Genomic DNA, 20357 nt, shown 5'->3' with positions numbered 1-20357 from the left:
CCTGATCTTACTGGTCCCTCTGGCCATCAGACCTAGTCCTTGCTAGATGCAGGGGGTTTCAGAACAGCCTGCTGATGGTTTGGCAGAAGTCACCATGTGCATAAACCAAAGCCCTGGATGTGGGTTTAAACCTAAAAGAAAGGCCTTAAATTGGATAGTGATGCAAGATGAGGTTGGAAAGGCTGGTGGGCTGATGGAAGAGGGTCTGGAAACTGCCCGGAGTTGAGGTTTGTTTTTTTTTTGGACAACAGGAAATCACTAAATTTCTTGAGCAGAGAAGCGCCTCAGTGATGAATAGTACAAGAGATTAGAGTTTGGGAAATGTAATATGGTAGGACTCAAAGGACCCTTTTGAGCAGATCGTGAAGATGGAGGTGGGAGAACCTGGCGTGACTCCTGCAGCCACACGGGCTAGGCAGGTGAGGACTAGGGTAGGGCTTCCACGGGAAAGGGGAAACGGTAAGAATTAGAGGCAGCTCAGGTCAGACAGAGCAGGCATAGAACCATGGGGAAAATACTGGAGGAGTGGGATGTGCTCTGACTGAGACCTGAGGAGGTGAGCGGAGGTGAAGGCGTGAGGGGTTGCAGCAAAGATGTTCCTGTCTGAGGATCACCACGGGCACTTGGGGGTCCTATGGGGATTGTAGAATCAAACCTATGATTGGATCTTTAGGGGGTTACTTTTTAAGTGCATGTTCCCATAAAGTAACAGGAATGTTACTTCATTTCGTCCTGAATCAGGGTAACCTTTATGCATTTGAAAAGCAAAAAGTCCCCACACAGTCTGAATTAAAGCAAAAGTTGCTTATTCAGGATGGGAACCAAAAACTCTCGCACCTCAAATTTGCATCCAGTGAACAGTAAGCAGGAGCAGTGCTTTCTCATGAAGACATATTTCACTTTGGTTTTATTTTTGAGGTCTGTTAAAGTTGGGCATCCAAATCCCACTTGGTGAAAATACCACAGACCTGGGGAAGTTACTTTTCAAACCACAAATCTTCATGACACTGGGAGGCAGTCAGACTGGAGGGATCGATGTGGATTCTGCACAGATCTAGGGTAGGAGGAAAGCATGGGGAACGCTCAGCTTATTGTTGGATCTCACCACAGTAAAAGACAAGCACTTTCCTCATTGAAAGTTGATTTTCTTTTTGCCCCAGTTGTAACTCATTTGTCATTCACTAAATACCGAGCCCTCCCTATCTGGCAGGCACTGTTCTAAGAGCTCAAAGTCCTAGCCTGGGAGAGTGTGGACCCAAGGAAGTGTGGCCGGGCTGTTCACCCTCACAGTGCCAGCCCCACTGGAGGCAGAGCTCATTGAGGCATCCGGAACCCACGGAGGCCTGTAAGGGCTGCCTCGCTGCTCCTTGCCTTCCCTGGGTTGGAAGTGGGGGCTAGCCACTCCCACCACAACTTTCTCCTGCCCATTCCAATAAAAGCCTATATGTCCCAAGAGCTAGCTTCCATGCCCCCATAAGAGACCACTGAGTATCAGACTGGTAGCAGGCCCCAGAAGTTAGTTGTGGGACATTCCCTGAGTCCAGTCCTGGGGATGTTTATTCTCTGGGCGGAGGGTGAGAAAGGAAACAAAGATGTTGCAATCCACTCCACGAACGTCAAATGCGTCATCTGAGGAGGGGGAGGGCCGGGGCAAAGGAGGGGCACCCTGACATGGAGCCTGCCAGCTCCGTCAGCCCTGACTCGGCCCGGAGCTGAGCTCCCCACCTGCCGGTAGCCCAGGAGATGGAGCAGCCCAGCCCACGTGCCCAGCCTTCCGCCCCTGACTTCACTTGATAACAAACCAGAAACTGAAACAGGGTCGGGATGCCGGCTTGGAGTTAGAGATGAGTCACTGCTGAGAGCAGCTGCAGTAGCTGACCAGTGGCAGCAGAGAGGCAGACGTGAGCTGAGGGCGCAGAGGCAGGCAGGTGAGAGCGGGGGCTGGAGCAGCAGCTGGGGAGGCAGCGGGAGGGGCCTTCCTGGTCCCCAGGCTGCCGGGCAGGCCAGAGGCCCTGGGACCCACAGGCAGGGTAAGGCAGGGGAGGGGGGAGGCAAGAGGCCAGCTTCCACTGTGGCCAGGTGGTGTTGGAAACAAAGGGCAGGGCGGAGGGTGAGGCCAGCTGGGGTTGGTTGAGGACACCTGGAGGCTTGGTTTGCCCAAGCGTGAGACCGCCCCCCATACCCCTCTCTCCAGCATCTCTGAGGGTCCCCAAGGAACATGGCTGGGAGCCGTGAGGTGGTGGCCATGGACTGCGAGATGGTGGGGCTGGGGCCCCACCGGGAGAGTGGCCTGGCTCGTTGCAGCCTCGTGAACATCCACGGTGCTGTGCTGTACGACAAGTTCATCCGGCCTGAGGGAGAGATCACCGATTACAGAACCCGGGTCAGCGGGGTCACCCCTCAGCACATGGTGGGGGCCACACCATTTGCCGTGGCCAGGCTGGAGGTGAGTGAAGGCCAGGCCAGCAGGGGCTACGGAAATAACCCCTCTCCCACTTCCCTGGCCCCTTCCCCCTGGTGCCCATCTGTGACCTGTGACCCCACTTGGAAGATTTCCCACACTGCTGTTAGGAGAAAGCCGGTGGTGTCTCCGTCACATCCTGGAGAAGGCTTCCTTCCTGTCTTCAGAGAACCATAGACTCACATCTGGGAGCCGCCTTTGGGGTATCTATCTGGATCTGGTCAAACTTGCTGGTCTTAAAATGGGGAAACTGAGTCCCATCCAATGTTCCCCCAACACAGTGACTTGGGGTCTACATTCCCCATTCTTCCCTCTACCCCAGGCTGCCACTGGTGAGACCTGTGGGGAACTGAGAGGATTCTTGGCTGAGGCCCTGGCAAGAGGCTTTGGCCCTCCCCGTCCTGGAGAACAGGCTGAGCTTCTTGGGCTGAGGACCTTGCTCTCAGGCTAGCATTCTGTCCCAGAGTAGGCTGTCTGCTCAGTTTGAATCCTGAGTTCGTGGTCCAGGGATTTCCTGCACTCTTGCCCTTAGCTGATTGTGAGGTCGTCACGTCTCACTTTCTGTTTCCCTGAATTACTAAGTGGAAAGCAAAACTTAAAGGTGTCAACAGGGTTAGCCACCCCTGGGAAATCTCAGAAGGGCAAGTGAGCTCGTCAGTTTCTAGACACCATGGTAGGGTTTGAGGAAGTCCAAGAAGAACACAGGTTCCTCTCAGCAGCGCACACCCAATCCGTGCCAGGCTCCAGGTGCTGGGGATGAAATGACAACAATAGCTACTATTGACTGAGCACTCACTATGCACTGGCCGCTCCCCTAAGCACTGGCCATCCTGAGCTCATTCACTCCTCACAAACAGCCCTGCCAGGCAGGTTCTCAGGAACTGTTAACGCAGAGTTAAGAGGGTCAGTTTCAATCTCAGCTCCCATTACTTAACAGCTAAGGTACCTTGGGCAACTTACTCAACCTCTTTGTACCCAGTAAAAGAAAAGAAGGATAATAGTAGCAGCAACTTTGTTGGGTTATTGCGAGGATTGAGAAAGGGTCTAGATAGAGTGCCTAAATAGGTACTCAAAAAATGTTAGCTATTGGCTCGGTACAGTGGCTCACATCTATAATCCCAGCATGGTGGGAGGCGGAGGCAGATGGGTGGCTTGAGCTCAGGAGTTCAAGACCAGCCTGGGCAACATGGAGAAACCCTATCTCCAAAAAAAAAATACAAAAATTAGCCGGGCATGGTGGCACATGCCCATGGTCACAGCTACTCCAGCAGCTGGGATCACTTGAGCTCAGAAGGTTGAGGCTGCAGTGAGCCAAGATGGCACCACTGCACTCCAGGCTGGGCAACAGAGCCAGGAAAAAAAAAAAAGTTAACTCTTATGATTGCTTTTTTGTTTGTCTGTTTTATTTATTTTTTTAACCGGAATCTCGCTCTGTCACCCAGGCTGGAGTGCAGTGACGTGATCTTGGCTCTCTGCAACCTCTGCCTCCAGGATTCAAGTGATTCTCCTGCCTCAGCCTCACAAATAGCTGGGACTACAGGCGCCTGCCACCACGCCTGGCTAATTTTTTTTGTATTTTTGGTAGAAATGGGGCTTCACCATGTCGGTCAGGCTGGTCTCGCTCGAACTCCTGACCTCAGGTGATCTGCCCACCTCGGCCTCCCAAAGTCCCAGGCATGAGCCACCGCATCTGGCCATGGTTGTTTACCTTATTATCCTCATATTACAGATGAGGAAACTGGGGCTCGCTAGATTATTAGTTTGTTAGGGCTGCCATAACAAAGCACCACACACTGGGTGGCTTAAACAACAGGAATGTCTTGTCTCTGGGTTCTGGAGGCTGCAGTCTGAGATCCAGGTGTCGGCCAGGTTAGTTCCTTCTGAGGGTTGTGAGTGGGAATCTGTTCCCTGCCCCTCTCCCAGATTCTAGGGGTTGTTGGCAAGCTTTGGGGTACCTTGGCTTATAGATGCCTCACCCAGATCTCTGCTTTCATGTTCACATGGCATTCTCTCTGTTTGTGTCCAAACTTCCTCTTTTTATTTTTGAGATGGAGTCTCGCTCTGTCGCGCAGGCTGGAGTGCAGTGGCAGGATCTTGGCTCACTGCAACCTCTGCCTCCCAGGCTCAAGTGATTCTCCTGCCTCAGCCTCCTGAGTAGCTGGGACTACAGGCGCGAGCCACCACACCCAGCTAATTTTTGTATTTTTAGTAGAGATGGGGTTTTACCATGTTGGCCAGGCTTGTTTCAAGCGATCCGCCTACCTTGGCCTCCCAAAGTGCTGGGATGACAGGCGTGAGCCACTGCACCTGGTTAGCTTCCTCTTTTTTTTTTTTTTTTTTTTGAGACAGAGTCACTGTGTTGTCTAAGCTGGACTGCAGTGGCACGATCTCAGCTCACTGCAATCTCCACCTTTTGGGTTCAAGCGATTTTCCCGCCTTAGCCTCCCAAGTTGTAGTATGGGCGTCCGCCACCACGCCTGGCTAATTTTTTATTTTTAGTAGAGACGGGGTTTCGCCCTGTTGCCCAGGCTGGTCTTGAACTCCCGACCTCAGGTGATCCACCTGCCTTGGCCTCCCAAATTGCTGGGATTACAGGCGTGAATCATCGTGCCCAGCCAACTTCCTCTTTTTCAAAGGACACCAATCATAGTGGATTATGATTGGTGTCACACTCCAGTGTGACGTCATCCTACCTTAACTAATTCTATCTGCAACGACCTTATTTCTAAATAAATCACATTCTGAGGTATTGGGGGTTAGAATTTTAACATATAAATTTGAGAGAGCGGGACACACTTCAACCCATAAACTGAGTAACTTGCGCTGTGAAGATAGATGGAATATCAGACAACTGCTCAGGAATCCAAACTCAGGCTTACGGTCTCTAGAACTATGCTGTCCAGTGGGGTCCCCAGCAGCCATATGCTGCTAGTTGGCTGAATTCAGACCTGGAATTTAGCTGGTTTGAACTGAGATGTGCTGTAAGTGTAAAGTCCACACTGGATTTTTTGTCGTTGTTGTTTTGAGACGAAGTCTCGCTCTATCGCCCAGGCTGGAGTGTGGTGGCTCGATCTCGGCTCACTACAACCTCCATCTCCCAGGTTCAAGGGATTCTCCCGCCTTGACCTCCCAAGTAGCCTCCCAAGTAGCTGTGCACCACCACGCCTGGCTAATTTTTGTATTTTCAGTAGAGACGAGGTTTCACCATGTTGGCCAGGCTGGTCTTGAACTCCTCACCTCAAGTGATCCACCCACCTCAGCCTCCCAAAGTGCTGGGATTACAGCCATGAGCCACTGCATCTGGCTGAAGGCCCTTGTATTTAAAAAAAGAGACAGGCCAGATGCAGTTGTTCATGGCTGTAATCCCAACACTTTGGGAGGCCAGTGCAGAAGGATGGCTTGAACCCAGGAGTTTGAGATGAGCCTGGGCAAGATGGTGAGACCTCCTCTACAAAAAATAAATAAATAAATAAAATAAAAATTAGCCAGGCATGGTGGTGCATACCTGTAGTCCCAGCTACTCGAGGAGGCTGAGGTGAAGGATTGCTTGAGCCCAGGAGTTTGAGGCTGTAACTGAGCTATGATCATGCCACTGCACTGCAGCCTGGGTAGCAGAGACCCTGTCTCTATTAAAAAATAATAATAATTAAAATATTAAAAAGAGCCATAAAATGTCTCAGTAACTTTTATATTGATTACCTGTTGAAATGATAGTATTTTTGACATGTTAGGTTAGATAAAACATTAAAATTAATTTCACCTGTTTACTTTTTACCTTTTGAAATATGGCTATTGGGTGATTTAAAATTACACTTGTGGGCTGGGTGCAGTGGTTCACACCTGTAATCTCAGCACTTTGGGAGGCCGCGGCAGGCAGATCATTTGGGGTCAGGAGTTCAAGACCAGCCTGGCCAACATGGTGAAACCCCATCTCTACTGAAAATGCAAAAATTAGCCGGGCGTGGTGATGGGTGCCTGTAATCCAAGCTACTCAGGAGGCTGAGGCAGGAGAATCGCTTAAACCCAGGAGGCGGAAGTTGCAGTGAGCCAAGATCATGCCACTGCCACTCCAGCCTGGGCAACAGAGCAAGACTCTGTTCAAAAAAAAAAAAAAAAATTACATCTGTGGCTTGCGTTATATTTCTATTGGACAACACTGTTCTAGAAGTACAGATTGAGTAGCCCTTATCTGAAATGCTGGGGACCAGAAGGGTTTTGGATTTTGGATTTGGGATTCTTTTGGATTTTGGAATATTTGCATTATACTTACTGGTTGAGCATCCCAAATTTGAAAATCTGAAATTTGAAATGTTCCAATGAGCATTTCCTTTGAGCATCATGTTGGCACTCAGAAAGTTTAGGATTCTGGAGCATTCGTATTTGGGATGCTTAACCTGTATCAACAGTATAGTGTGGGAACCCTGGGGATGGTCACAGTACATCATCATGGTTCTGGAAAGACTCCATGAAGCTGGTGGTATTTGAAAGGGGTGGAGGAGAGTCTGTGTAGGCAATTAAGTGGGCCATAGGGAGCCATTGAAGATTCTTGAGCAATGCATGGGAGGATAAAAACCAGTTTCAAGAAAACTAGAATGGAAATACCATGCAGGATAGATGGGAGTGAGAAAGGAGATGATGGTAAGAGTCAGAGGCTGGGCATGGTGGCTCACACCTGTAATCCCAGCACTTTGGGAGGCCGAGGTGGGCAGATCACCAGAGGTTGGGAGTTCAAGATCAGCCTGGCTAACATGGTGAAACCCTGTCTCTACTAAATATACAAAATTAGCTGGTCGTGGTGGCATGTGCCTGTAATCTAGCTACTTGGGAGGCTGAGGCAGGAGAATTGCTTGAACCTGGGAGGTGGAGGTTGCAGTGAGCTGAGATCGTGCCACTGCACTCCAGCCTGGGCGACAAAGTGAGACTTGGTCTCCAAAAAAAAGAAAAAAAAGAAAAAGAAAAAAAAAGAGTCAGAGGTCCTAGGGAGCAGTTACAAGGGCCTGCATCATCCTTGGCAGACAGAGAATTGGAGTGAAGAAAATGTTAGGAAAGGAAGAAAATGTTTGGAGAATCACCAAAAAGGTGAGGGCAACATGAAGAAGAGGCGGGAGTCTGTTCAGGTGCCGATGGGAGGCCCAAGGACACCACAAGGAACTCCCCACCCTCAGATTCCCACTGAGCAGTCAGGGTGGGCAGTATGTCCCTCTCCTTCCTCCTTGTCCCCAATTTCCCTCCCCATCAGACAGACAGACAGAAAGGGGCAAAGGAGCCCAGAGCGGGGGGAAAGGAGGCGGTAGAGCAGTGCCTTTCCCAGTCCCTGTACATCCAGACCTGGAAAACCGCAATTCCCTGGGCGCCCTTGAGCATTGGCCTAGGGGCCTGGACGCCTCAGTCTTCATCCAGATTTGGTGCAGAAATGCTTTTGTTTGTCAGTTAGAGGCTATGCCAACTCCACGCTTTTTTTTTTTTTTTTTTTTTTTAGACAGAGTGTTGCTCTGTCAGTGCAATGGCACGATCTCAACTCACTGCAACCTCTGCCTCCTGGGTTCAAGCAATTCTCCTGCCCCAGCCTCCCGAGTAGCTGGGACTACAGGCGCCTGCCACCAGGCCTGGCTAATTTTTTGTATTTTTAGTAGAGACAGGGTTTCACTGTGTTAGCCAGGATGGTCTCGATCTCCTGACCTCGTGATCCACCTGCCTCGGCCTCCCAAAGTGCTAGAATTATAGGCGTGAGCCACCGCACCCGGCCCAACTCCACGCTTTAAGCGTGTGATACGGAACCCTGCTCAGACTGGGCACTTGGTAGCCACTGAATGACGAGGCAGGGGTTCGAAGACCAGGCAGGTCTTTGGAACCACATCCGGGCTTCTCAGTTCCTGCTCCATCACCTATAGGTTTGTACAATTGTCAGCAAGTTATTGAACCTTTCTGAGGCTCCATTTCTTAATCATAAAAGAGAACTCCTAGTGCCTCCTCCCTGGTCTCATGCAGGTCACATGCAGTGACATGGACTGTGGCCCTAAGCGTGGTGCCTGGTTCACAGCTGATGTTTGCCAGTTGCACCCATGAAGAGAGAAGGACAGAAACCCAGTCCCCTCTCCGACTTCTCTTGGGAACTGCGGTCTTAGATGCTGACCCTCGTTTTCTGCTGGCTGTATCTGGTGTGCATGCTGCTTTCTCCCACTCTGCTGCCAGAGAACTTCCCTAAACCTGGCCTGAGATCATCGCCGCCTCCCCTATTAAAATATCTCCTGTGGCTCCCTATTGCCTAAGGTTCCCCCAGCTCAACACCCAGCAGTCAGGCTCTCCAAACCCCTATCTACCTGCCTTTCTTGCTTTCTCTCATAGCTCAGCCATTGCCTACCATGCATTTCAGCCAACTCCTAGTCTCTCCTATCCCCCATCCCTCTCCCTAGAAATACCATCATTCTGGCAGCCCCAGGCCAGAAGAGACCTTTATGATGCACTTACCCACTCCTGCCCACCATCCCTGCCCCACTGGTCCCTGGTCTCCGGCCCTCCTTGCTGTTGCTGATGCACATCATAGCTTGTCCATTCACCCACACCATCTGCCTATTTCCACAGCTCTTACTATACACTTCATCTGCCCCCAGACTGGAACCTGTGTTTTGCACACAGGTGACTTGAGAATGTTTGTGGGATTGAAGTTGAACTGATTTTCACAAATACAAAAGAGTTCTGGCAGCTGCATGGAGTAAAATTGTCTCTGCCCTGTGTTGGCCTTTGCTGTTGAGATGCGGTGATGCACAGCCCTGACGGGCAGGGAGCAAGCACACTGTCTTTAGATTGGGCTGCATGTGGATCCAATCCCAACTTTGCCTCTGGATTGCTCTGTGTCCTCTAGCTTGTTGCTCAACCTCTCTGTGCTCCCCTAAGTAGGATCCTCTGTAACACAGAGATGATTAAATAGTAAAGGTGTATCCAGCCCCGTGGCCCAGGCACTATTCTGAGCACGTTACATACTCCCCACCACAACCCTGAACTAGTACCATCACTCCCATTTTACAGATGAGGAAACTGAGGTATGAGACTGAGTAAGCTGTCCAAGGAAGGGGTTGAGCAGAGACTCAGATTCTGGCTCCAGAGCTGGAGCTGTGGTGTTCAGACCCCATGCTCAGTGTGTGTGAATGCACTCTATAAATGCTAAGCGTCCAATGTATGTAAGGGGCGATGTCCTGCATAGCACATGAGTGGAAATGTGGCCCAGTAATGGTCATTATTTGTCTCTGTGGATGAGGACACTGAGTGTCAATTTGTTGGAGGCTCCGGAGGCAGTTTGATCCCATTTATCGTCCGTAATGTTTTAATCCCAAAGACAGATCAGGCTCACGGGCCCCCAAATGTGCCGAAGACTCCCAAAGGGCAGAAGCCTAACAGCCCTTTTATGAGACCCCACAAGGCCGGGTGACACCTCTCAGGTGAGTCTAGGGTTGGCCAGCCCTTGGTTTCATGCAGGCATTTTTTTCTTTCTTTTTTGAGACAGTGTCTTGCTCTGTTGCCCAGGCTGGAGTGCAGTGGCGCAATCTTGGCTCACTGCAACCTCCACCTCCCAGGCTCAAGCAGTTCTCGTGTCTCAGCCTCCTGAGTAGCTGGGATTACAGGCATGTGCCACCACGCCCAGCTAATTTTTTGTATTTTTAGTAGAGATGGGGTTTCGTCATGTTGGCCATGCTGGTCTTGAACTCCTGGCCTCAAGCAGTCCTCCTGCCTTGGCCTCCCATAGTGTTGGGATTATAGGCATGAGCCACTGCGCCTGGCTATGCAGGCATTTGTCCAAGGCCCCTCATCTCTCTGTCTCCTCCCAGTAAGGAGTAGTGAGTGTGCCCAGCCAGCAGCCAGCAATAAAGTAGCCCATGGTGGCCAGGAGGCTCCGGGGAGTGTCAAGTCCACCCAGGAGTGCTTTAGGCCACTGATGTGAGTGGGGGCCCCCCACTCCATCCCTTTTTATTTATTGTAATGTGGCGACATTACTTTTATAATGTAAGTGCTTATGATCTTCTGACATCTCTGTGTCTGACCATTATATAGAGGGGATATTTAGCAATGTTGGGAGACATTTCTGGTTGTCACAGTGGCCGGCATCTAGTGGGTAGAGACCAGAGAGCTCCCAAACATCTCGCAATGCCCAGGGCAGCTCCCTCCCCTGCCATGCACACGTAACAAAGAAGTATCTGGCCCCACGTGGCAACAGTGCTAAGGCTAAGAAACCTGGTCCATAAGAGAGCCCCATAAATCAGACTGTCAGCACAGGAGGGAATCCATGCACTGGAGACTGGCGTCCAGAGAGGGGCAGTGATTTGCCTAAGGACATCCAGGAAGCTGTGATACAAATCACTGCTCAGATTCAGGGGTCCCACCTGGGGAGTTAATGTTTTTCTTCTTTTTAAAAAATCTAACAGTAATTTTTAGTAACTTGTAAATCACTTTTGTGAGTGAATGCTCTTTTAATGTCAACCCAGCATAAGGAGGGACATCCACCCTGAGAAGCACCGTGGTTGCGGACACAGATGCAGACAGAAGGGAAGTCATGGTAGCTTGTGAACAGGGAGAGATTTCAGCTGTAGCCAGCCTGGTAGCCCTTGCACAGGTGGGAGTGTCCTGTTGGTGCCCTGCCACCTGGAAATTCTCTCTGGGGCTCAGCCAGATGAAGGAGGAAGGCTTCAATATCCAGATTTGCCCCAGGGTAAGCGGCCTTGTGGGAACCAGGCACTAGCCGGGGGCAGGGACACCAGTGGAGCTTGGCAGAGGACAACAGCAAAGAGTGGGGCTGGAGCCACTCCAGAAGGTAATAGTAAGGGACCTCGTCCTCTGTAAGAACAACATTCTTTAGGGCCCCTTACTCATAGCCTCCTCTCCTGGCAGCCAAGAATGAATGAATGGGTACATGAACTAATGTACAATGGATGAATGAATGCATGGTAGAGGCAGCAGGCTCTGGACTGCTCAGCAGGATTCAGTGCAGAGATGTGCAGACTTGTTAGATGGGAAGAATACCCTGAAACAGTTGCTGACACCCCTCCCTGGATATTTCAATTCAGTAGGTGTAGGGCCTGGCCCTCCTGGATTTTTGGATCAAGCACATCTGGGAAATACTTGGAGTAGAGTGGAAACACAGTGGCAGGTGTGTGCAGGCAGACAGCCGCACCTGGCCTGGCACTGCCCTGCTTGTGACCTGGGTGCACACCGTTCTGCACCCCGCTTTGCTGGCGGCTCAGATGGTATGAAAGTCACTGCCTTGTACGGTTATCACTGTGTGCCTGGTAGTGCCCTGTCCCTTGGTCCTTGTGCTAATAGTAACAACTGCAGTAACAATGACGGAGTCAGGTGGATCCAGACACGGCACTGCAGCTTTCAGCTGACTAGCTGTGTGACTTGGGCAAGCCCCTTAGTCTCTCTGATCCTGGGCTCCCTCCTCTGTAAAATGGAATTAAGAATAATCTCACTGAGGAACCTCATGACGAGGGAAGGAAAGTGCCTGGCACAGTGCCAGGCTGCTAAGAGATCAATAAATGTCCCATCCCCCAGCCCCACCCCAGTTCTTTCCAGGAATTTGAGAGACTCCTCCCCCTGTGTTTGAAAGTGGCAAAGTCTGGCACACTTGCCTCATGACACTGACTCAGGGCAGGTCCTGTGGCCAGCAGGTCACACAGCCCTGAGGCCAGCCTGCCTGTGCCTTTCCCCGACTCCTGGGCTCCAGCAGGTGCCCGACTCCTTCCCTTTTCAGACTTGCCTCAATCTGTGGAGCCCTGGCTGTTAAAGGGCCACTCAAGCCTCACCAGTCTGGGCCCTCACCTTACAAATGGGAAAACTGAAGCCCAGAGAGGGTCTTTAACATCCCTGAGGTCACACAGCAAGTTCCAGCATCCCTTCCTTCCCAGAATCTTTGTCCCAAAGAGTGGTGTCTCTCTGCCAAATAGATGGTTCTGTTCTTTCCCTTCTTCCTCTTCTTTCCTCGTCTTGTCCTCTCCCTCTTATTCTACTTGTCTTGTGGTGAGTCCCATAGTGCCTCATGTAGACCCGCACTTCCCCTCTCCAGACTCTCAGGCTCGGGAAGTGATGAGTTTCCTGGGAATCCGCATCATGATGACTCGTACCTTCTATGTCTGGGCCCAGCTGTGGCTGCCTCGGCATGGTGGATGAGTTCCTTCAGGGCTTTGTGTGAACTGGGCCTGAGCCAAGCCCCCAGACGGGGAAAACAGGCCACATTGTTCAGGAGCACAAAGGATGTTAGCAAGAAAAGACACGTGACCCATGGCCACCCACACACCCACATCTCTCCACGCCCCGTGCCATTTCTGCCCGCCGCTGTGTGCTGGGCGGTTTCCTCTGCACAGAGTTTCCCTTGAGCTGCTGCTCTGAGGTCGTGTGCCTGTTGTCATATTTTAAAGCCTCAGTTTTATCGCCATTTCCCAGGTGACCTCTAGCACACTCAAGTTTGAGAAGCGCTGGTGTGGTTCAGGAGCAGCGCCCCCTCATTCTCTAGCACGCTCTCCCCAGTCCTCTAAGTCGAGCATGAGCTCTGTCCAGAGAAGGCCTCCAAACCAGACCATGTGGACGGCAGGGCAGGCTGGTGACACTGCCTGTTGACAGTGGATGGACAGACTCTGCTTCCCACATTGTGACCCTGGGCAAGTCACATCTCCTCTCTGAGCCTCAGTCTCCTGTGGTTGCCAGGGGAGAACACGTAAAAGGGAACACATGATGTTCCAGGAGGCCGCTTGCCATCTAGAAGGAGAGGCAGGCTACGGGGAAGGGGTTAGCCCCCAGAAGGCTCTTGCCTGGGGCACGGGCTAAGGTCGTGGGCTATATGCAGAGAAGGAGACGAAGGCTGTCCTAGAGCTGTCCAAAGTGGGCCTGAACTAGCCGCGAGCCGCCCCTTTCCCTAATAGAGCTCACATCTGTTCTATTTTCAGGTCCCCTTCCCATCCTCTCCAACGGCAGCTGAGTGAAAGCAAGCTGACTGGCCTGTGTGACCAGAGCAGGGCAGGCTGTCCATGTGGGAGGCGAGGAACGCGGGGCTGGGGCACTCACAGCTGGGCGCCTGGGCTGCTGGAGGCCTGGAGTGGGTCGTTCACTCTTCTGGCTCAGTGTGGCAGTGGCAGGCAGGCTCTGGATTCAGCCCACTGGCTTCACGGCCTGGCTCTGCCACTAACTAGCCGTGTGACTGTCCCAGTTATCAAATGGTGCTTGGCAAATCACACCAAAACTTACTGGTTCAAACAATGTCAATATTTATTTCGCTCGGCCACCTGCAATTTGGGCAGGTGCTCTGCAGCAGGACAGGCTGTCAGTTAAGGCACCTTGAAGGCTGGGGCCTGGAAGCATTGGAAGGTTTGCTCACCCACCTGTCTGGTGGCTGGTGCTGGCCTGCCTTGGCCACATCACTATCTTGGTGGCTCTTCCCCGTGGTCTCTCCAGCATGGTGGCTTTGGGGTGGCCAGACTTTATTTATTTATTTATTTATTTATTGAGACAGAGTCGTGCTCTGTCGCCCAAGCTGGAGTGCAGTGGCACGATCTCAGCTCACTGCAATCTCCCTCCCAGGCTCAAGCAATTCTCCTGCCTCAGCCTCCCGAGTAACTGGGACTAGCCACCGCGCATGGGTAATTTTTGCATTTTTAGTAGAGACAGGGTCTCACCATGTTGGCCAGGCTGGTCTCAAACTCCTGGCCTCAGGTGATCCACCTGCCTCGGCCTCCCAAAGTGCTGGGATTACAGACGTGAGACACCGTGCCTGGCTGGTGGCTGGACTTCTTATAGAATTGCGGTCCCAGAGAGAAGTCAGAAGTCATACAGCCCAGCCCACATGCAATGGAAGGGGAGTTTGATTCCATCTTTTTAAAGAAGAGTGCCAAGGAATTTGCAAACTTGTTTTAAAATCATCAGAGTAAGCCTGGGCATGTTACTCCTCTGCATTTCAGATATTTCCTTTGTAAAACTCAGTTAAATGCAGTGCTCCCTCCTCACTGTTAGTTTTCTGTGGCCGCCGTAAGGAAGCCATCAACTTAGTGATTCACAGCAACACAGATGTATTCTCTTACAGTTCTGTAGTTTCGAAGTTCAGCGTGGGTCTCACTGGTCTAAAATCAAAGTGTCAGTGGGGCTAGGTTCCTTCTGGATGCTCTGGGGGCAGAATCCATTTCCTTGCCCTTTCTGGCTTCTAGAGGCTGCCTGAATACCTTGACTCACGGCCCCTCCCTCCATCTCCAAAGCCAGCAACAGCCTGTTTTCCTCACGTGGATTCACTCTGACCTCCACATGTAAGGAGCTTTGTGATTATATTGGGCCCACATGGGTAGGCCAGGCAATCTCCCCATTTGAAGGCTGACTGATTAGCCATCTAAATTCTGCCCGGAACTTTAATTCCTCTTTGCCAGGTAATGTATTCACAGATCCTGGGGACTAGGGTGTGGACATCTTTGGGAGGTCATTATTCTGCCTGCCATAATAGAATTGTTGGGAAGATTTAACAACATAATATACATGACGTATTTTGAGGCGTGCTCGGCATTTGGGAAATACTCAGGATGTACTAACCATTGCTCCTACACAGTTCAGCTCCTGAAGGAGTCCGGGTGGGCTTTTGGCACAGAATGAAACTATCAAGCGTGAGGAGGGACCTAGTCCAATCTCTTCTTTTCAAAGATGATATATTTGAAGCGCAGGGAGGGATGATAATTTGCCCGAGGTCACACAGCCAGTCAAGGAGGGGTTGCTCCCTTGCCAGCCCCAGACCCCACCCAGAAGATGCTGGGTCATGTAGGGGTGGGCACTTGTCTTCCTGGCCAGATCCTGCAGCTCCTGAAAGGCAAGCTGGTGGTGGGTCATGACCTGAAGCACGACTTCCAGGCACTGAAAGAGGACATGAGCGGCTACACAATCTATGACACGTCCACCGACATGCTGTTGTGGCGTGAGGCCAAGGTGGACCACTGCAGGCGTGTCTCCCTGCGGGTGCTGAGTGAGCGCCTCCTGCACAAGAGCATCCAGGTGAGAACCTCCTCGTCCTTCTCCTCCTCCCCCCTCCTCCCCCTCCTCCCCCTCCTCCCCCTCCCCTCCCCTCCCCCTCCTCCCCTTCCTCCCCCTCCTCCCCTCCTCTCTCCCCCCTCTCCTCTCTCACTCTCATTCTCCCCTCCTCCTTCCTCTCGCCCTCCTCATATCTCCTTTTCCTCCCTTCCTCTCTCCTCCTTGCCTCCTCCTCCCTTTGCCTTCTCTCCCCCCCCTCCCACCTCTCCCACTTCCTCTTTCTTCTCCTTTTCCCTTCCTCCTCCCCGTCCCTTCCCTTTCCTCCTCCTCCCTCATGCCCTTCCACACCTCAGGGCAGCCTGCCTGAGGCATTGATGGTAGGTCCTGCTTTCCTGGTCCTGGGCTGGAGTGGAGGATGAGGCAGGCAGGAAAAACCTAAAAATCAAGCCAGTTACCCTGTGGGAAGTGAAGCTTGCTCCCACCATAGAACTCTGGGCAATGATGTAAAGCACACACCTCACCTCAGATGTGTCTCACAGCAGGGGCCAGGAAACTGGGATATTTGTACACCAGTCCCCATCAGCCACCAGCTGCTGCCACTCCTGGGCACTGATTCTGCAGCACTTCTGGCTGGTGGGCAAAGCAGGCAGGAAAAGGCATGCGGATATGGGGGGTTGGGAGTTCACCCTGTGGGAAGGGCAGAGGGAGAGGGGCCAGACACTAAGAGCCAGGGCTGTACACAGGGACCCTTCAGGTCAACAGCTCTTTATTAAACACCTGCTCCCTGCTCTAGGCCAGATCCTAGAGACGCAGGGTGAGCAAGACCTGTCTCTGTCCCTGAGCTCTTGGTTGGTTGGGAGGTGGCCCTTAACCAGATCATCAGCACACATGGTAAGGAGTGTCTGATGGAGGGAAGGGCAGTGCCCTGGGAGCAGGATGAAGGATGGGGCTGGCAGGGCAGGAGACCAGATCTGAACAGAGCCTGGAGGAGGGTCTTAGTCAAGGAGGGCAGAAGGCGGCACACAGAGTGGGGCCAGGTGAGCCAAAGCCTGAGGCTCGGGGAGGGGCTGGGGAGCATGGAGCCCGCCCCTAGCCTGCTGGCAGGAACTGTAGGAATCATGTCCGGAGCAGGGAACAGGGCTGAGTCTGGGCCTGTTAGCCTCAAGGCACATAAGGCACATAAGGGCCAGGCTGGGCTTTTCCTGGAGCCCTTGTCACTCTGCGGCTCTCAGTCTGGGGCCTTAAGCCTGACCCAGGGCCTTCTCCCAGGCTCTGTCCCTGGGCTCATTAAGCCTGGTTGTTCCAGAAGCTCAGTACCCCACCAGGCAGCTCCTGCCTACCCTGATGCCCCTAGAAACCAGCCCTCCAGCCCCCCTCACATGGACAGTGGTGCTACTGATCACTGTGACCAGAACTGACCCACAGGACACAAGGAGCTAACATGGTAGAGCTGTCACAGTTGGGCAGTGGTGTTACTGCCCCTCCAGGGAGTGAAATGGCAGGCCTGTGGCTCCCTGCCAAGCTGCACGCATGGCAGACTGGGCTGCATAGGAAAGGAAAGACCCTGCCATTTATCAAGCCCTGTGAAGGGTTCTGGGCACTTGGCATTCTCTCATTCCATCCTCTAAGGCAGGTATAATCAGGCCCATTTCACAGAAGAGGAAACAGGCCCAGAGAGGAAAAGTGGCTTGCCCACAGTCACAGAGCTCATAAGCAGGGGAGCTGGGAATTGCAGCCTGGGGTTTGTCTGATTCCAAATCCGGGGCTCTTTACCTCCCCACTTGGTAATAAAGGATGCTGGTGCTGCATTCTGCTTCTGTTCTTGGCTTCCTTCTCCACAGAGCAGAGCGGTAGAACACATAACCTCCCTGTGCCTCACTTTCCTCATCTGTCAAGCAAGGATGGTGACAGGGGCAAGTATGCAGAGGCACAGTGCAGACGACGCCACCATGCTACCTGCTTGCTGATTAATGATAGGGTGTCCAAGCCAAAAAAATAAAACTAAACATTAAAAAATAATACAGCGTAATAACGGCAATGAGAAAAAGCCTTTTTGAGCTGGGCCATCTAACCAGGTGACCCCAACACCCTGTCTGGAGTGCCTGGTAAAGGAGCCCCTGTGAGAACAGGAAGGCCTCTCTTGATAGAGGGACACCAAGAAAATGCAGCCAGGTCCAACAGCCCGCTGGCTCCCATGCTGGGTACTGGCCAGGACACCAGGGCTGAGCGGGGCATGCGAAGGGAGATGAAAGGTGACTGCAGTGAGGATTTGCCCTGCTTACTTCCCTCTGCAAGATCCACATCTCAGCTCCACAACTGGCTGGCTTGTGCGTGAGCCTCAGTTTTATCATCAATAAAATGGGGGAGTAATCGTATCCAGCTCAGAGGTTTAACTTCAGCTTAGTGCATGGAAGACGTGGTAAATGGTCATCGCTTCTCCCTTGAATGGACCGAGGGCCCCCTGACTCCCGTAGCACTACCCCATAAAGTCTAGGCTCCCGACTTCGGCATTCAAGGTCTTCAGTGATAAATCCAGGCCCACCATCCGCCCCCACACCATCTTTCACACACCCCCTGCCCCCACCCTCGCAGGTCTCTTATTTTAGCTGCACATGCCCTCCCTGCCTCCTAAATGCTTGCAGCCTTTGCTTTCCATTTATTGATGTCCTCGTGTTCTCTCTGAGCAGCCCTTCCCTGTGTCCCTAGCTGGAGTTCCTCATTCTCTCCTCAGTGTCCTGAAGCTTCTTGTTAGAGCTGCTGGAGCCACTGCGTGTGTCTGACAGCAAGTCTGCAGCCTCTGCTTCCCTTGCGGGACTGCAGGTGACTTGAAGGCACAGCCTGGTTCCCAGGAGGCTGGCTTTTGTGCCACTGGCCCCAGGTCTGAAGGCAGGCCAGCTCCAGCCACCTGCTGAGTCTCCTAAGTCCAGAGTGTCAGAGACCTCAAGAGACTCTCACCCACTGACCCACCTGGGGACTCTGGAAATCGGGATATGACCAGGGAAGACCCTGTCACGGGGCCTCTGAATTCAGCCTCATCCCAAGTCCCCACTCTATACTTGTGTCTGCAGAACAGCCTGCTTGGACACAGCTCGGTGGAAGATGCGAGGGCAACGATGGAGCTCTACCAAATCTCCCAGAGAATCCGAGCCCGCCGAGGGCTGCCCCGCCTGGCTGTGTCAAACTGAAGCCCCATCCAGCCCGTTCCCCAGGGACTAGAGGCTTTTGGCTTTTTGGGACAGCAACTACCTTGCTTTTGGAAAATACATTTTTAATAGTAAAGTGGCTCTATATTTTCTCTACGCCATCACTGGGTCCTCTTCTTATTCTTCTCTCCGAGCTGGGTTAACAGTAGACAGGATCCATTTCTGTGTGATATTAGGAGGGAATGAAGTCTTATGCTGGGGAGGTGGGCAAGTATCAATTTCCTTAATATCTTGAATCCTGTGGGTCCAAAATGCGGCTTGGGAATCTAAGTAGCATGTGGCTTAATTACTAATCCTACCCTTTGCTGTTGCATCCCAGCCCTATTCCTGGTGCATTTATGCCCAGAGAGGTGGCATTATTTCCTGGGGTGGCATTCAGCTCCTCTTGAGTTGGTGCCACAGCATTTGTGGGCTTTGAAGCAAAGGTACAGGAAATGTCAAGGGTGCCACCCCGGCAACCTTGAGCAAGTCACCCCTCCTATTTGTAAAACGAGGAAGGAAAGGTAACAAACTGGAGTCAGAGAGAAGTAGGTTGGAATCCACTCTTTGTCATTTAGTAGCTGTTTGACCTAAGGTGAGTTACTGAACTTCTCAGTTTCTCCATCTGTAAAATGAGAATTCTAACAACTCGTGGGGTATTTGTGAGATGTTGCATGCAAAGTCCCCAGCACCATGCCTGCCCTAGCTCAAGCATCCACCAGGTGTCGATAAGTAATTGTTCTTCCCTGGACTGCCTGCAGATCTAGGGCACCCAGGAAGAGTCACCGCACTCTGTTTCGGGGCTCGGCTCTCTGAGGGAAGGGCATACTGCATGGGGAGGAGGGTCTGGACCAGAGCTGCCCTGATCACTAGAATCAGCTGAAGAATTCTTGTTATTTTAATAATAACTAATAATTTAGCGCTTCCACTAAATAAAAATCACTGGAATGGTGTCCAGCAATTTTTTTTTTTTTTTTTTGAGATGGAGTCTCACTCTGTCACCCAGGCTAGAGTGCAGTGACTGGATCTCGGCTCACTGCAACCTCCACCTCCCGGGTCCAAGCGATTCTCCTGCCTCAGCCTCTCAAGTAGCTGGGATTACAGGCATGTGCCATCACACCCAGCTAATTTTTGTATTTTCAGTAAAGATGAGGTTTCGCCATGTTGGCCAGCCTGGTCTCAACTGACCTCAGGTGATCCACCCCATCTCAGCCTCCCAAAGTGCTGGGATTACAGGCGTGAGCCACCGCACCTGGCCAAGCTGTTACGTTCTTTAACCTCCACAGGTGATTCTGGTCCTAGGGTATTTGAGTCACCTGCGGTGCTTTCTCAACCATCCCAGCACCTGAACACAGTGCTCTCACACTACAGTGGGCATCTGCATCACCTGGCAGGTGCTGGGTCCACCCGCAGAGTTTCAGATCCAGTGGGTTGCGGTGGAGCTCGAGAATGTGCAGGTTCCCCATTCTAACAAGTTCCCCGCTGCTGCTGGCCCGGGGACCATGCTATGAGAGAAGCACCGCCTCAGCATCAGGTGTTAGGATGTGCAGCCACAGTTGAGAGGCCCCAGGGCTGGGCGCCACCAAGGTGCACTCAGTCACAGGTCCAGCCTCTCCCCATGCCGGCTCCCTTGGCTGCCTGTTCATGCAGAGAGGTCCACAGCCCAGCAAGATGGGTCCCAAATGGCCCACTGCACAAATGAGGGACTCGACCAAGGTTAAGCACACAAG

The 20357-nt window shown here is 52.1% G+C and overlaps 1 protein-coding gene across 3 annotated transcripts; it reads left to right on the top strand.

The window, feature by feature from the left end:
- The first annotated feature begins 1782 nt into the window (after positions 1–1782).
- On the top strand, positions 1783–19580 carry ISG20 (interferon stimulated exonuclease gene 20). Of its 3 annotated transcripts, none has more exons than XM_032174486.2 (4): positions 1783–1928; positions 2195–2446; positions 15269–15469; positions 18177–18254. In XM_032174486.2, the coding sequence occupies exons 2-4, from the start codon at positions 2219–2221 to the stop codon at positions 18195–18197; spliced, it is 450 nt and encodes a 149-aa protein (XP_032030377.1). In that variant the 5' UTR covers positions 1783–1928; positions 2195–2218; the 3' UTR covers positions 18198–18254. The 3 variants fall into 3 exon arrangements, with proteins under 3 accessions (XP_032030377.1, XP_032030371.1, XP_032030372.1); XM_032174480.2 differs by lacking the exon at positions 18177–18254 and adding an exon at positions 18514–19580 and having other exon boundaries at positions 1808–1928; XM_032174481.2 differs by lacking the exons at positions 1783–1928; positions 18177–18254 and adding exons at positions 1950–2030; positions 18514–18742.
- Positions 19581–20357: the final 777 nt, after the last annotated feature.

This window comes from Hylobates moloch, unplaced genomic scaffold, assembly GCF_009828535.3.
Source record: "Hylobates moloch isolate HMO894 unplaced genomic scaffold, HMol_V3 SCAFFOLD_14, whole genome shotgun sequence".
Taxonomy (NCBI): Eukaryota; Metazoa; Chordata; class Mammalia; order Primates; family Hylobatidae; genus Hylobates; species Hylobates moloch.
The sequence above is the reverse complement of the archived record's forward strand: the minus strand, read 5'-3'. Positions and strand labels throughout refer to the sequence as shown.